Source organism: Triticum dicoccoides, chromosome 2B (assembly GCF_002162155.2).
Source record: "Triticum dicoccoides isolate Atlit2015 ecotype Zavitan chromosome 2B, WEW_v2.0, whole genome shotgun sequence".
Lineage (NCBI taxonomy): Eukaryota > Viridiplantae > Streptophyta > Magnoliopsida > Poales > Poaceae > Triticum > Triticum dicoccoides.
Window position 1 is genome coordinate 85896383 of NC_041383.1, and position 17468 is coordinate 85913850.

General features: G+C 46.9%; 1 protein-coding gene across 1 annotated transcript; it reads right to left on the reverse strand.

Annotated features, from left to right (window-relative positions):
• Positions 1–759: 759 nt before the first annotated feature.
• Positions 760–1783, reverse strand: LOC119362279 (wound-induced protein 1-like). Its single transcript, XM_037627477.1, has one exon. The coding sequence runs from the start codon at positions 1405–1407 to the stop codon at positions 1105–1107; it is 303 nt and encodes a 100-aa protein (XP_037483374.1). The 5' UTR covers positions 1408–1783; the 3' UTR covers positions 760–1104.
• Positions 1784–17468: the final 15685 nt, after the last annotated feature.

The window sequence follows — 17468 nt, forward strand, 5'->3', positions numbered from 1 at the left end:
TTCAACCGGTCGATTTCTCTCTCAAAAGTTACAATAAAAACTAGGCGAATGGCCCGATCTAGTAGTAAGTACACATTTGTGGTGTCGTTTCGACTGTATATAAGACCTCTGTAACTTAACCGCAAAAACATCTTACATTAAGTTAGAGATGGACTATACTCTTTGGAAGCATAAACCGTCTTGCAAACATCTTTAATCGCTTGACGTTGAGCCTTGCTGCCTTGGATACATTTATCATAACCAACCAAAATCAGGTCACAATCCCATTACCATATCACATCATCTATATACGTACCCGGTTTTGTCAGTGCTGGCTTAGCTTGCTTGGGTCACATCACAGAAATCATGTTTAGTGAATTTCGATTTTTTTAATTAATTTCAGCATGTACTGATATTTTTGTGTTTCCATCAAATTATTTGAACAATTTTGTTCCCAAAAGACATTTCCCACAAATGATCCAAACTCATTGCCCTGAGGCTGGTGAATCGCTCACATCTCTCCTGTGTCTTGCAGTCTTGTCTTAAACCTCAAAATCCAAACAATTCCCCTATGTTATCTACCAGCACTCGCGCTGCATTCCACTGAATTTGCTGAAATGACAAGTGATACATATTATCGGTGGAATCCAAGATCATGTCAGGGTATCAGCTTCACTCTCCTACCGGTACCACGACGTGACGACTCGACGACATTGGGACTCCACTACCTTCCTTTTGCTTTGGCTCATCTGACATTTCGTGATGAATCTGTGTCCATGGTGGAGGCAAAAGCAAAACGATGAGTGCTTTCGATCAGCCATATGAAATCGGCATAAATACACACACATCATGCACTAGTGGGTCGCGCTGTCTTATTATAGCTATAGTCTATAGGACAATGAAAACCCGGACGGAAGGTTTTGCGCTTCATCTAGAAATTTGGAAATCGTTGAAAACTTGCAAGTGTGCCGACTTTTATCACCCTTCACTTGTGGCATTGCGTGATGACACACAGAGGGACTTTACCAATTCATCATTCTGTCCACGAGGCGTGCGGAAATGTGGTAAGTAATCCCACAATAAAAGACCTAGTACTACATAGCAGGAGTACATTGCTTTCAGCAGTTAGAGGGCGAGGACGAGGCCCGGGAGGGAGTTGCGGGCGCGGTCGGGGCGGCGGCTCTGCCAGACGCACTTGGACGCGGCGGCGGCGGCGAGGCGCGTGACCGTGAGGTCGGTGTTGAAGTACTCGCGGAGCTGGGTGATCACCCCATCGCCCCCCACGGTCCAGGCGTGCACCCAGTAGGCCGCCTTGGTGTCCTCGCCGGCGGCCGAGACGCCCTCGGCGATGACGGTGGAGCCGAAGGCGTCCACGGAGCGCGGCTCGAAGCGGAAGGAGGAGCTGGAGCCGGTGAGGAGGCGCATCATGTGCTGGTGCGCGGGCGGGCCATGGAACCACCACTCGAGGTCGGGGGCGAGGAGGGAGTGCACGGCGGCGTGGTCGCGGCCGTTGAGCGCCTCGTAGAGGCGGAGCACGAGGAACTTGTTGCGCTGCTCCTCGGTCTCGTGCCCGCGCAGGGAGGCGGCGCCGCCCTCCAGCTGATCCAGGTTGGCCAGCTCTTCCCGAGGTTTCCGGCCGCTCCTCCTGATGAAGACGAGGAAGAACAAGACGAGGACGGCGGCTTAAACTCCTGTCGGAGACGAAGAAGAAGACGGCGGCGGCGGCTTGATCTCAACTAGTTGCTACTCGTGATCGGCTCGGCGAAGAAGCAGCGAGATACGGTGGGTTGCGAGGCTCCGAGAGACTGGAGTGTTTGGAGCGGCGGGGTTCGGGTTTTTATAGCGGGTGCGCGCGATGAAGATGGTTGGCCGTGCGAGCGCGCCAGGGTGGACGGCAACCAAATCGGGCTCTGAGTGCTGAGTCGGATGATCGGTGGGTGGGACCCGCCGGCCGGGAACCAATGAGAGAGGGGTCGAAGAAAGGGACCCAGTCTTCGCCTCATTTTTTTTGAGGCCCTCGTCCTGTCTATGTTTTTTTCTCTCGCCATTGCTATTTGATACTCCCTCTATTTCGTAACGTAGTGCGTATTTTTTTTTAAAGTCAAATTTTAGAAACTTTTGACGAAATTTATAGAGAAAATTATTTATATACAATACCAAATAGGTAAAATATGAAACTACTTCTCATAATAAATCTAATGATATATGCTTGACATTCTAGATGTGAATGTTTTTCTCCAAAAACTTGGTGAAAATTTGTCAGGTTTGACTTAACAAAAAAAGATATACGCACTGCATTTTGAGACGAAGGGAGTAATTGCCTGAAAACAAATTCTAACCACACTCATGTTGAGATTGGGAGGTTTGTGGCGTCCCTGACAATCGCTCACTAGGAAAGAGTCGAAGTCGACGATGCCATGGCTGGCCATGATGTCGCATGTGGAGTCAAGGTGAAGGCTTGACGGTTTGGGGGTGTGGGGTGGCCGCCAACGCAGGAGAAGGATGGATGGGGATTATCTGGATGGCTAGGGCGACAGTGCCCATCGGCCGTGGGTGGCAGGTGGTTTGGATAAGGCTGGCTCGCTGAGGGTGAGGAAGTAAGAGAAAGAAGAAGGGCGCTTTATAAATTTTGAGGCGATTTACGTTGTTTTCTTCATGCATGTAGTCCGTGACATTGTTTTATAAGACTCCCTTTGTAGTCGCATGCAGAAACACTACCCAACACTGATGGTCATAAAAGGGATGTTGCCTACTATCCTTAGAGCAACTCTAATTGAGTCGTCCTATGCCCTTCCATCCATAATAACCGTCAATTTAGAGGCTAGTTAGAGCGGCAAAACACACTCGGGCATAGTCGTCATCGCCTCTTTGCACTCCATAATGTTTGGAGGCAGCTCGAAGAAGAGTGGTTCTTCCTCCATCACTAGTAGAAAAGGGGGCAATGGTCCAGGCCAGGTCAGCCCATTAGTCCCGGTTCAATCCAGAACCGGGACCAATGGGAGCATTTGACCCGGTTCATGAGCCCCAGGAGCCGGCCGGGTCACGTGGGCCATTGGTCCCGGTTCGTCTGGACCTTTTGGTCCCGGTTGGTGGGACGAACCGGGACCAACGGGCCTCGCTCCTGGCCCACCACCATTGGTTCCGGTTAGTGGCATGAACCGGGACCAAAGGCTGCCCTTTAGTCCCGGTTCGTGGGACGAACCGGGACCAATAAGTTGCCTATATATACCCCTCGCCCGCGAGCAGAGCACTCCCAATGCTCTGTTTTTCCTGGCCGGCGAGGGGAGAGCTTTGTGGTGCTCTAGCTCACCTCCTATGCACACGAGGTGTTCGATGGAATGCCCGAGCCACACTACTTAGGCTTTCTCCTCTTCAAGCTCCATTTTCCTCAATATTTCTCTAGGTTTAGCGGTCCGTCCCGTCCCGTCCCCGTCTTCACCGCCGTCGATCGCCCGCGCCGATCTTGTCGCCGGCACCACCGTGGTGAGCCTCTTGTTCTTATCTTCTTTCTGAAAGGAAAAAAATTCTTACTTGTATGTTTATGTAGATAGATACTTGTATAATTTTCTTACTTTTATTATTGCATCTTATATAGTGCGATGGTTTTGGTATCCGTCCCGTCGGCCCTCGTCCTGTCTATGATTCGGATGTGGTATATATTATCTTTTCATAACTATTGGTTCATTTATTTTTTATGACAACTATGCCGACAACGTGACATAGATTTTATTTATCTAGGAGGTTGTGGAACCGGAAATTCCAACCGACCCTATTGTTGAGAGGTTAAATTTACTTCAAGAAGAAAACAATTTGTTGAAGGAAAAAATAAGAAAAATTGAGGAGGAGAAGATGATATTTGAGTTGCATGTTGCAGATGTCGTCGATGATCACAAGATCAAGATGGATGCAATGCGCTTGAAGATTAGAAAGATTAGAAAATATGCCATTCATACCGAGGCTTGGTATCATTATGTCGTTGGATCAGTTGTTACATTGGTTGCGATTATGATCGCATTTGTTTTCACATTGAAATGTTTTACATAGTTTCAATGTATGGTTTAATTAATTTAGATGCTCTGCAGAGCTTTATGTTGTTAGATGAGAACTATGTATGTACTTTGGTTTTAATGTGATGATGAACTTCTATTAATTTGGTCACTTAATTATCTATTCATGATGTTCTGTAATGCACGCAGATGAACCGGCAATGGATGTACGGTTCAAGACACACCTCCGAGTACATTAAGGGCGTGCATGATTTTCTCGAAGTGGCTGAGGCAAACAAGCAGAATGGTTTTATGTGTTGTCCATGCCCTATATGTGGGAATACGAAGTCTTACTCTGACCGGAAAATCCTTCACACCTACCTGCTTTACAAGGGTTTCATGCCACACTATAATGTTTGGACGAGGCACGGAGAAATAGGGGTTATGATGAAAGACGACGAAGAAGAAGAGTACGATGACAACTATGTGCCCCCTAAATACGGTGATGCTACTAAAGATCAAGAGGAACCAGACGATATGCACGATGATGCTGCAACGGGCGAAGCTGCTGAAGATCAAGAGGAACCAGACGATGTGCCCAATAATGATGATCTCCGTCGGGTCATTGTCGATGCAAGGACGCAATGCGAAAGTCAAAAGGAGAAGCTGAAGTTCGATCGCATGTTAGAGGACCACAAAAAATGGTTGTACCCCAATTGCAAAGATGACAACACAAAGCTCGGTGTCGTACTGGAATTGCTGCAATGGAAGGCAGAGAATGTTGTGCCTGACAAAGGATTTGAGAAGCTACTGAAAATATTGAAGAAGAAGCTTCCAAAGGATAACGAATTGCCCGACAGTACATACGCAGCAAAGAAGGTCGTATGCCCTCTAGGATTGGAGGTGCATAAGATACATGCATGCCCTAATGACTGCATCCTCTACCGCGGTGCTTACAAGGATCTGAACGCATGCCCGGTATGCGGTGCATTACGGTATAAGATCAGACGAGATGACCCTGGTGATATTGACGGCGAGCCCCCCAGGAAGAGGGTTCCTGCGAAGGTGATGTGGTATGCTCCTATAATACCACGGTTGAAACATCTGTTCAGAAACGGAGAGCATGCCACATTGATGCGATGGCACAGTGAGGACCGTAAGAAAGACGGGAAGTTGAGAGCACCCGCTGACGGGTCGCAGTGGAGAAAAATCGAGAGAAAGTACTGGGATGAGTTTGTAAGTGACCCAAGGAACGTATGGTTTGCTTTAAGCGCGGATGGCATTAACCCTTTCGGGGAGCAGAGCAGCAATCACAGCACCTGGCCCGTGACTCTATGTATGTATAACCTTCCTCCTTGGATATGCATGAAGCGGAAGTTCATTATGATGCCAGTTCTCATCCAAGGCCCTAAGCAAAACGGCAACGACATTGATGTGTACCTAAGGCCATTAGTTGAAGAACTTTTACAGCTGTGGAATGGAAACGGTGTACGTACGTGGGATGAGCACAAACAGGAGGAATTTGACCTAAAGGCGTTGTTGTTCATGACCATCAACGATTGGCCCGCTCTCAGTAACCTTTCAGGACAGACAAACAAGGGATACCAGGCATGCACGCACTGTTTACTTGACACCGATAGTATATACCTGGGAAGCTGTAGGAAGAATGTGTACCTGGGCCATCGTCGATTTCTTCCGACCAACCATCAATGTCAAAAGAAAAGCAAGCATTTCAAAGGCGAGGCAGATCACCGGAAGAAGCCCGCCATGCGTACCGGTGATCACGTAATTGCTATGGTCAATGATTTACACGTAATCTTTGGAAAGGGTCCCGGCGGACTAGCTGTTCCGAGTGACGCTGGGGGACACGCACCCATGTGGAAGAAGAAATCTATATTTTGGGACCTACCCTACTGGAAAGACCTAGAGGTACGCTCTTCGATCGACGTGATGTACGTGACGAAGAACCTTTGCATGAACCTGCTAGGCTTCTTGGGCGTGTATGGGAAGAGAAAAGATACAGCTGAGGCACGGGAGGACCTGCAACATTTGCACGAAAAAGACGGCATGCCTCCAAAGCAGTATGAAGGTCCTGCGAGCTATGCTCTTACCAAAGAAGAGACGGAAATCTTCTTTGAATGCCTGCTTAGTATGAAGGTCCCGACTGGCTTCTCGTCGAATATAAAAGGAATAATAAATATGGCAGAGAAAAAGTTTCAGAACCTAAAGTCTCATGACTGCCACGTGATTATGACACAACTGCTTCCGGTTGCATTGAGGGGGCTTCTACTGGAAAACGTCCGATTAGCCATTGTGAAGCTATGTGCATTCCTTAATGCAATCTCTCAGAAGGTGATCGATCCAGAAATCATACCAAGGCTAAGGAGTGATGTGGTGCAATGTCTTATCAGTTTCGAGCTGGTGTTCCCACCATCCTTCTTCAATATCATGACGCACGTCCTATTTCATCTAGTTGACGAGATTGTCATTCCGGGCCCTGTATTTCTACACAATATGTACCCCTTTGAAAGGTTCATGGGAGTCCTAAAGAAATATGTCCGTAACCGTGTTAGGCCAGAAGGAAGCATCTCCATGGGCCATCAAACAGAGGATGTCATCGGGTTTTGTGTTGACTTCATTCCTGGCCTTAAGAAGATAGGTCTCCCTAAATCGCGGTATGAGGGGAGACTGACTGGAAAAGGCACGCCTGGAAGGAACTCAATAATATGCAGGGATGGATATTCTTGGTCTCAAGCACACTACACAGTTCTACAGAACTCTACCTTGGTGACCCCGTATGTCGATGAACACAGGAACAGTCTGCGCTCCAAACACCCGGAGCAGTGCGACGACTGGATTACATGTGAACACATCAGGACTTTCAGCAGTTGGTTGGAAACACGTCTCAGAGGTGACAACACTATTTGTGATGAGCTGTACTTGTTGTCTAGGGGGACCATCTTTGACTGTATTGATTTGGAAAGGATACGAGATAAATGGGAATTACATTTTACACGATTGACCAAGATCAAAAGAGCACCAACCAAAACAGCGGTGTCCGCTTTGATGCAACAACCGAGAGGGGAAAGGACACATATTATGGTTACATAGTGGACATATGGGAACTTGACTACGGACATGATTTTAAGGTCCCTTTGTTTAAGTGCAAATGGGTCAATCTGTCAGGAGGCGGGGTACAGGTAGACCCACAGTACGGAATGACAACAGTGGATCTGAAAAATCTTGGGTACACTGACGAACCGTTCGTCCTAGCCAATGATGTGGCACAGGTTATCTATGTGAAGGACATGTCTACCAGACCGAGAAAAAGAAAAGATAAGGAAGCGAATACATCATACGATGAGCCAAAGCGCCACATAGTTCTTTCAGGAAAAAGGGACATCGTGAGAGTAGAGGGCAAGACAGACATATCTGAAGATTATGAAAAGTTTCATGAAATTCCTCCCTTCAAAGTCAAGGCTGACCCCAGCATCCTGATAAACGATGAAGATTATCCATGGTTACGGCGCAATAAGCAAATGATACAAGCGAAGAAAAAGTGAAGACTTTCTCCCGCAACTATTATGATGATACCATGCCAACTTTGTAACAGACGAGTACGATACCATTGTCCGTTTTGTACATGCACATGCTATGTGGGTGAATTTACACTACTAGGGAAAAGTCTATACACAGAATCTTACCAGCAGCGCGCTTTAAAATCAGGCGCTGCTGCTACTTAGCAGTAGCGCTCACTTTAAAACCTCGCTGCTGGTACAAGTTTATCAGTGGCGCGCACACACCAGGACGCGCTACTGCTAAAATTCCCACGACGCCGCCGCGAGGCCAATTATAGCAGCATCGCGTTGGAACAAAGGGCGCTACTGCTACAGATCGTAGCAGCAGCGCATTTACGTAATAATCGCTACTACTAAGGTTACTACAAAAATTTAGTCCCACCTTGCTCCGTGAAGAGAGTTTGTACCACCTTAAATATGTTACTTCTACAACTTTCACAAGCACTTGGTCTTCATTGAACTCTATGTGTAGGATCTGTGGCCGCAATAGGAATCCTCGCCTGTTCCTAAACCAAACGTCGAGGATTCCTATTGACAAATCAGATTGTACACAAAAAGACAATTGATGATCAATGTATTTTTTTATGTCTATGTCTAACATAGCAGTAGCGCGTTCTCCGCCAAAGGCGCTACTGATAGGTCGTTTAGCAGTAGTGCACTTTGCTATAGCGCGCTACTGCTAAGCCATTCCATCTCCCCCCACCTATCCGATCCAGATCACACTCTCACACACACTCGATCTCCCCCTCGTCGCCCCTCCTCCGATCTGCGTCGCCGTCACCTCATCCTCCTCGCTGGACTCGGTACCGGCCTCCTCCTCCGTCCTTCCTCCACTGGCCGCTGGCCGACCCCTCCTCGCTCCGCCTTCCTCCTCCATTCTCTCTCCACTTGCTGCCGGCCAGCCCCTCCTCGCTCCGCCTTCCTCCTCCATTCTCCCCCACTCGCCACCGGCCAGCCCCTCGCTCTGCCTTCCTCCTCCGTCCTACTCTCTTCTCCCTCCTCGAGTCGCCCCTCCTTCTCCCTCCTCCCTGCTACATTTTGATTTAGTAGGCTAGTTCATATGCAACATTCTGATTTAGTTGATATGATTCAGTTGATTTAGTAAGCTAGTTGATTTAGTTGATTTAGTAGGCTGGTTGATTTAGTTGATTTAGTAGGCTAGTTGATTTAGTAGGCTAGTTGATTTAGTTGATTTAGTAGGCTAGTTGATTTAGTTGATTTAGAACATTTTGATTTAGTTGATTTAGTATGCTACTGGATTTAGTATGCTAGTTGATTTAGTTGATTTAGGATGCTTTGCTCATATTGCTTTAGGAAAATATCACATGCTACTGTTTTTGTTTCCTGTGAAGTGAATCATTAATCCTTTGCTCATATTGCTTTAGGAAAATGGCGCCGCCACCACCACCACTATGTCGACTGTGCAAGTCAAGGTGCGCCAGCAGCCTTGCAACTGGCAAGCTGTTTGGCATCTACTTCCAGCCGAGTTTTCGTCATGCGACGGTAAGAAATTAGATGAAATGTAACAAATATTTTATTTTTAGTGTTGGCATTACTGCATTGTGTCATTTTTCTTTTCTTACACAGACCGTCCCATGCAATGTGAGGTTGACATTCAACAAGCTGACAGGAGACACTATGACATTTGAGGCTCCTGGGGGCCGTACACTATGGAGGTCGAGAAAGGATGCAATATGTCGCAGATTGGAGGAGATGGATGGGCCCGTTTCCTCGCCCGCATGCGTCTTACTGGTGGTGAGTTGATCAGCTTCTCCTTCAGAGCAGAAAGACCCAAGCTGGCTGTCATTTATCTCAACCTGGTGGAAGATGATGAAGATGACGAAGATGATGAAGATGACGAAGATGATGCAGATGAAGAAGATGATGAAGATAATGAGGACCCACTCGATGAAGATGATGAGAACCCACTTCATGAAGCCATCGTAGCTCAAAGAATGAGGCTGAGCGAGGAGGAGGTGTGCAACCTATGGGACATAATTCCACCACGTGCTGACTTTGTCGGGGTGCCATTCGTGACCCGCCTGACAAGTACCATGGTTGATCGACATGATACGGTATGTTATACTTACAAATGCAAATTATCCGATGATATGCTTAGTGTAGAGTCCAATGATATGTTGTGTGGAATCTAGACTTAATAGAAATATATTTGCAAGAGTATGTGTGAGGCTATTTATTAATTGATATGTTTTTCTTATTCAGAAATTGCCAAAGAACCTATCTGTGAGTTGTGGTATCGAGCCTGATGAAGAAGGCTCAGCTGGACTACGCCTTACCGCAAGGGGCTCCGTCACCACCTGTACTTACCGCATGGACACAGACGGTCGCACACACTTAAACTCGGTTGGGTGGAAGAGATTCCTCATTGGCAAGAATCTTCGTGTTGGACAGGTCATCCTAATTACTATCAGGAACACCCACCGCCCAGGCTTGAGGAGGATGATCGTCGTCGATATCATCTAGAACTACATATGTATGTGTGGCTATATCATCTAGAACTACATATGATGATCGTCGTCGATATCATGTAGAACTACATATGATGATCATCGTCGATATCATCTAGAACTAAATATGATGATCGTCGTCGATGTCACCTTGTACTGCTTGAGGATGCATGTTGAGTATATATGAAATTGTTATCTAGTACTCCCTCGGTTCCAAATTACTCGTCGTGGTTTTAGTTCCAATTTGAACTAAAACCACGACGAGTAATTTGGAACCGAGGGAGTACTACCTAGTACCTATAATGCTTTATGAAATTGATATCTAGTAGTACCTAGTATTTGGAAATTGCAGCTTATTGAAGCTGGAGCGGGGAAATGGTGAAAGATATAACAGTAGCGCGGACTCAGGAAATCGCTACAGCTAACTAGTAGCAGCGTGTTCGGGAAACGCGCTGCTGATATAGTCAATAGTAGTAGCGCAGGCGCAGATAGTGCTACTACTAACAGTTAGCTGTAGCGCCTTATTGGTAGCGCGGGTGCCCGCGCTGCTGATAGCCTCAAAACCTGCGCTACTACTAGGGTTTTCCCTAGTAGTGTTATGATACCATGCCAACTTTCAAATTTTTCAGAGTTCATTTGAAATGCTTTAATGTCTTATGGTTCGGCCCTCGTAATACCATTAATCCCGTTTCGCTCCTTGCCAACTATTTTCTTACCAAGAACACTCTCAACAGAAAGTTTATAATTTTCTAAAACTAATGGCACTAACAGAAAATTTATAATTTTGCTGACCTAAAAGCAAAAAGAATTAAAAATAAAGCAAAAACCAAAAGAAAATAAATAATGCAAAAAACAACACAAAAAACTGGAAACAAAATAAAAATAGCAACAATAAGTATTTTGTTGTAAGTAGAAACAAAACAAAATAAATAAAGCAACAAAGAAAACAAAAAACAAAAAAAGTGTTTTCAAATTTTAAAACTAATGGCACTAACAGAAAGTTTATAATTTTTCTAAAATAAAAGCAAAAAAGAATTAAAAAATAAAGCAAAAAACAAAAGAAAATAAATAATGCAGAAAACAAAACAAAAAAACTGAAAAAAAAACTAAAAAAACTGCCACCTATTGGGCCACCACGACCTGAATACGACTAGAAACCCAACCTGGGCCAGGATTCAGACCCGCAGAAGGCCCAATAAGCCCACAGCAGCAAAGTGTGAGATTAGGCCCGAAAGCCTGCAGTTGAGAGGAGCTCGAGAGGGTGGGTGCAGCAGCGCTTATAAACCACTCTCGAGCCCTCTCAACTAGCGAGGTGGGACTAAACTTTGGCCACGACACGGGCATCACAGGGGCCTTTGGTCCCGGTTGGGGGCATCAACCGGGACTAAAGGGGGGCATTGGTACCGGTTCGTGGCACCAACCGGGACCAATGCCCACTCTTTAGTCCCTGTTGGTGCCACCAACCGGGACCAAAGGCCGCCGCTTCCCGCCCTTTGGGCTGCCGAAAACTGGCCTTTGGTCCCAGTTGGTGGCACCAACCGGGACTAAAGGGTGCATTAGTCCCGGTTGGCCACCAACCGGGACCAAAAGCTTTGCTATATAAGCAAACACTTTGCAAAAATCCAGAATTTCATCACCAGTTGCCCCCGACGACGCCGACCTCCTCGACGCCGCCAGGCTGCTCCACCTCGCCGTCGCCACCGCTGCCGCCAAGGCCGTCGCCTCCCCGAGCCCGCGCCGTCCTCGTCGCCGGCCTCCCCGAGCCCGCGCCGTCCTAGTCGCCGGCCTTCCCGACCACGCGCCGTCCTTGTCGCCAGCCTCCCCGGCCCCGTGCCGTCCTCGTCGCCGGCCTCCCCGAGCCCGCCGTCCTCGTCCCTGTCGCCGCATGCCTCCCCGAGCCCACCCTCGTCCCTGTCGCCGTGTGCCGCCCGAGACCGTCGTCCCCGTCACCGCGTGCTGCCCCGAGCCCCTGCCCCGTCCCGCCCCTGCGCGCCGGTGCCCTCGCCGCCCCCACCGTCGCCATCGTCATCGCTAGCTGCCCCCGCTGTGAGCCGCCGCGCCGCCCCGGCTCTGATTTTTTCATTTTTATTAGTTTAATTTTTTTGTTCATATATATATATATATATAATGTATATGTGTATGTATGTGGCTATGTGTATGTAGATGTTCAAAATGTATAAAAAATTGTTCAGAGCATGTTTTTGTTCATATATGTATTTTTTGTTCATATGTGTATTAATGTTTTCATATATATATATATATATATATATATATATATGCAAAAGATATATTTTTAGAAAAGTTAGGATTTTTTCTGTTCATAGATTTCTTGGTGATTTTAGGTTAGTGTAGAGGAGAAAGGAAAATAAGGAAAAGGAAGAAAAGAGGAAGAAGGAAGAAGGAAGAAGGAAGAAGAAGAAGAAAAAGAATGATAGGAAAAAGGAAAATAAGAAGAGGAAAAGAAGAAAGGAATAGAGGAGAAGAAGAAAAAATAGAATTTTTTTCTATTTTTTCTTCTTCTCCTCTTTTTTTTATTCTTCTTCTTCTTCTTCCTTCTTCCTTCTTCCTCTTTTCTTCCTTTTCCTTATTTTCCTTTCTCGAGGGAGAAGAAGAAAAAGAAGAGAAGAAGAAGAAGAATAAAAGGAATAGTGGAGAAAAAGAAGAAACTTCAACACGAGGGGGGGTACCGATACCCCCTCCCCGATAACATTATTTTCCCATGTATATGTATGTCGTGTCGTTGTCGATATAACCCCCTCGAGATAACTTCGACATGAGGGGCGGTCAATATATATACCCCCTCTCGACCGTGATAACTTATACCATGGCAGCACCCCCCTCGGCCCTCTCGCTCGACCAAAACTCTCGAGGATACCCAAACACTAGAGAGAAAACGATGTTGGTCGTCTCCTACCCCCTCCCGCCACGCCCCTACTCGACAAATTAACTCTCTCGAGGCCACCCAAATTTACCAAGTTAAAAGAGCGTTGTCGTCGAGGCCACCCCAAACCCTTGAAGCATTGTGTCGAGGCCACCCCAAACCCTAGAGAAGCAGCATCGAGGCCACTAACATGATTCCTTATTGTGATTAGCTAGCTAGTTCTACATTTGCCACTAATATATATCCATCTATACCATGTTTGAATAATAAATAACATGTTGTAAATATTTGCAGAAACTATGGAGCACTCCCGAGACGAAGCAACATAAGCAATGTTGGGGGACATAATCGCACAAGGAAGTGATGAACTTGCGTCATTTCTCAACGACGCCGATGGTCAGGAAGGACTGGGTGAAGAAGAGGGCTATGTTCATGATGGCTTCGGCCCATTAATGTCGGTACAAGAAGAGGGCTATGTTCATGATGGCTCCGGTGACACAATGGAGGCACAAGAAGGAGACCGTGCTGACTGCTCCGGTGATCGAACCGAGTCCGGCCAGGTATATATATATTAGTTAAGCCCGTGCTGACTAGTTAATTGATGCATCCATTGTTTTGGTATATGTACACATATTAATTACTCTCGTCTTTCTTCCTTTTAATTTCTAGCCCTCCGGATCGAGCACAACTTCGGTAAGGAGATGAGGCCCGAAGAAAAAGTTGAGCTCGGATGAAAGGTTTTAGATCAGAGAAATCGCGCCCGACGGCGAACCGATTGAACCCATCCGGACAAAGAACGCATTTTCTGCTCAGTGCGGGGTTCTTGTTAGGGACAAGATCCCAATCAGCATCCAGCAATGGCATAAGCCTAAGGAGGAAGACCCTGAGGTGTCTTATGTCAATGATATGCAGAAAGAAGATCTTTGGACTCAGCTAAAGGCAAATTTCACCCTACGCTAGAGGAGGATCCGAAGAAGCCAGTTAAAGAGCAATTAATAAAGTCTTGTGCTCTTAATAAGATGGCAACCCTATTCAGGAGGTGGAGGAAAGAGCTGAACAAGTTTGTCGACAAAGAAAAGACACCAGAATTCATCGGCAAATATGAGAAGATCAAAGATCACTGGCCTACATTTGTGGCCCACAATACATCGGAAAAGAGTAAAAAGATGTCAGCGACAAACAAGCAAAATGCTGCGAAGAAGAAGCTTCATCATCGCACGGGGTCAGGTGGCTACCTCAAAGCCCGACCTAAGTGGTCCAAGGCTGAGAATGATCTGCTTGAAAAAGGGATCGAACCAGAGACAATGAACTGGCCAGAACATTGCCGGACTTGGTTCTTCGGGGCTGGTGGAACCTTGGACCCTGTATCAGGGAAGTGCCATTGGACGGACGAGCAACTGAAAATACCAGTCAAGAAGCTTCGGCACTATATCAATGCAGCGCAGCGTGGGACGTTCGTTCCAGACAGGGAGAAGGACAAGCTCACAATGGCCCTCGGGAATCCTGAGCACCCTGGACGGACATGAGGCACGCCAGGCTCCATTCCGTGGAAGGTTGGTTTTCCGGACGCAGGGGGTTACAAAATGCACGAGAGGAGGAAGAAACTGGAGCAGGGCTAACTGCAGGCGCTGCACGAAAGGGTAATGGGGCTAGAGGAACGAGAAGAGGAACGAGAAGCAGCAAATCACAGCAAACGACCTGCCGAAGCTTCCCCCGAAGCTACCCCGCCATCTCAGCGGAGAAGCAGCGTGGCTTCCACCGAGCTGCTTCAGCCGGAGCATGTCTTGATGGCTCCTGCCGGCTATCCCGTGGATGCTATCACGGAGTCTCAAAATTGCCACATTATGACGCGATGGATGAATTTGAAGGTCAAGGTGGCTGTTGGCTCTATTTATCCTACTGGACCCGGCGCAACTTATCACTGCCGGCCGATTCCAGAAGGATATGCTAGGGGTGATGGTGGATGAAATAAGGGAGGGATTTGAGGACCTCCTGCTTGACCACCCTACCGGTGAAGGGAGACTAGGCTGGGTTCTGCTCTGAAGACTCCATGCCTATGGCGGAAGGAGCTCATCAACCTTCTGAACTGGACGCCTCCGCCTCCTCCTCCTCCTCCGGTGAGTCAGGGCACTCCGCCTCCTCCACCCCCTCCTCCTCCGGCGAGTGACGATCAGGGCACGCGTGGCGGCACTCCGCCTCCTTCTTCGGCGCGTGGCGGCACTCCGCCTCCTTCTCCACCTGCGCCGGCACTCCCGAGCAGCCAACAGCCTCCTCCTTCTCCGCCTCGCCAGCAAGGGCGGAAGAGACCCGCCGCCACCCCGGCTGCTCCGGCGCGTCGTAGTCCTTTTCCTCCGCCTCATAAGCAAGCACGAAAGAAGACAGACGCCGCAGCCGCTCCGTCTGCTCCAGCGTCTAGCAGCACAACCAGAGGCGGGTGGCAATACAGATACGGTCCACCTTTCAAGCCTCTAGAGAAGTTACCATACGAGAGGACCGAGGAGGAAAACGCGACGATCGTGCGGACCCACGTGAAGGAGTTCTTTGAAGGGGTGAAAGCAAAGAGACATCCACCTCCGGAGGAGAAGGTAGATCCGGTGAAAGCAAAGCGCACTCTCGATGCCCTGAGGAAACCGGCAAAGTCTCCGCCGAGAACCAACTATGAGTGCATTACTGAACAGACATATCTCCAAGCGGAGCGGCCAGGAAGTATTGTCAGACATCAAAGGTCAAGAGAACGAGCAGCTGCAAAAAATGACCAGCTCGGCGAACAAGCAAACCAATCGTGCCCCCCGCTCAATGTGTCTAGCGGCAACATCGTCGCTAATGCTCCGGGGATGATGGCCGGTTATGGCAATCTACAAGATTACCTGCCTGACGATCAACTTCCTGATTTCATGGAGGTGGACGAACACAGATACGAGTATGGGAAGCCTCTCGTCAAAGATGAAAAATCTCTAACAACGATGATGCGAAGATTCCATAATTGGTACATGAAAACCTGCAGAGAGTCTGGTGGCACCAACAGTTTGTATCTGAACATTAAAGAGGAGCACGACCTCGTTGCAAGTGATCTGTTGTGTGTTCCATTTGAGGAGTTCTTCGTGTTCTTCAATCAAAAGGCCCTCGATAAATTAACGGTCTTTTGCTACTGCCTGTAAGTACTATTTCTGTCATTAAGTCTCTATATATAGCTCGGCTCTTTCATTGCATGTATTTATAATTAATTATCATCAATATATTATGCAGATTGAAGATCGTCGAGTGCAAAAAACAAGAAATTTATGATATTGGGTTCATTAACACAAATATCATAGATGAATTTCTGGTTAAAAAGCACGTCAAAGAGGCCGAGGACAACTTGCTACAATCATTGATCAAAAATCAAAACAAAGATACCATACTCTTTCCTTACAACGGCGAGTGAGTGTTACTGTCGTGTGCATATTCGGTTTCCCTTATTACTTGAGCGAGATTATAGTAATGTAATTAATGAGCTATGCATGCGTGCGCAGGTACCACTATGTTCTTCTGGAGATTAAGCTTGAGCGGGGACTAGTAACCGTCTTAGACTCAAGACGAAAAGATCCCGAAACCTATGCGGAAATGACTGAATTGCTCAACAAGTAAGTTCAATCGATCATTATCGCACGACATCGGCAACTTTTTCTTCATTTCCTGATATCTCAAGTAATAATAATTATTTTTTTTGTCTTGCAGGGTTTGGAAACAGTTCACCGCAGAAGCTTCGAGACTGCCGAAGGAGCTGCGATATACATACCCGAAAGTAAGTACTACTGGCTAGCTAGTTGCGCGCATCTCCCGTTGTTTCTATAGCTATACTTTCATCGATGCCATTTAATTATAATGCTTCATTATCAGTTTGATTGACCTCTATTTCTCGTAAAGTGCTTGTGGCAGGAACAAGGGAATGATTTCTGTGGATACTACGTGTGCGAGTTCATCCACAACGCGACTTTGAAAAATAAGCGGGGCTACTCTAAAAGACAATATGAAGTGCGTAAGCAATAATATTCACAATTTCATTTTATTACACCATTATTTCTGTTGAGTTTCATTCATATATATGTATTAATTAACCCCCTTCTTCAAATTAGACGTGGCAGATGCGGAATGAACTCCTAGAACCAGATCGCATGAAAGCAATTCAAGAAGAATTGGCGGGATTCTTTCTTGACCACGTCATCAATAAAGCCGGAGAATACCATGTGCAAGTTGATTTCAATTGCTAGGGGATTGTAATTAAGAGATCTTACATATTGTATATGTATGTAGCCAGTAGCGTCGGATAGATAATACGAAAACTTGTTGTTCGACCAATCTCTTGGAGAAGGAGAGGTCGATCGATCACTTCTCTCGGTATGCATGACGAACTTTTGTACTTAATGGTTCCCTTCATTTTCTTACTAGCTAGCGTGTCGAGGGCCTCTCTATGTATAGTACGTAGCGTCGACCAAGCACGAACATAAGAGAGGACACTTCTCTCTATTAAATAATTAGCTAGCTAACACAATATATGAAACACCTAAATTAACCCCCCAAAACCCCCAACCCCCCC

Coding starts and splice junctions, on each gene's coding strand:
- LOC119362279 (XM_037627477.1), bottom strand. CDS start 1,407: ATGATGCGCCTCCTCACCGGCTCCAGCTCCTCCTTCCGCTTCGAGCCG.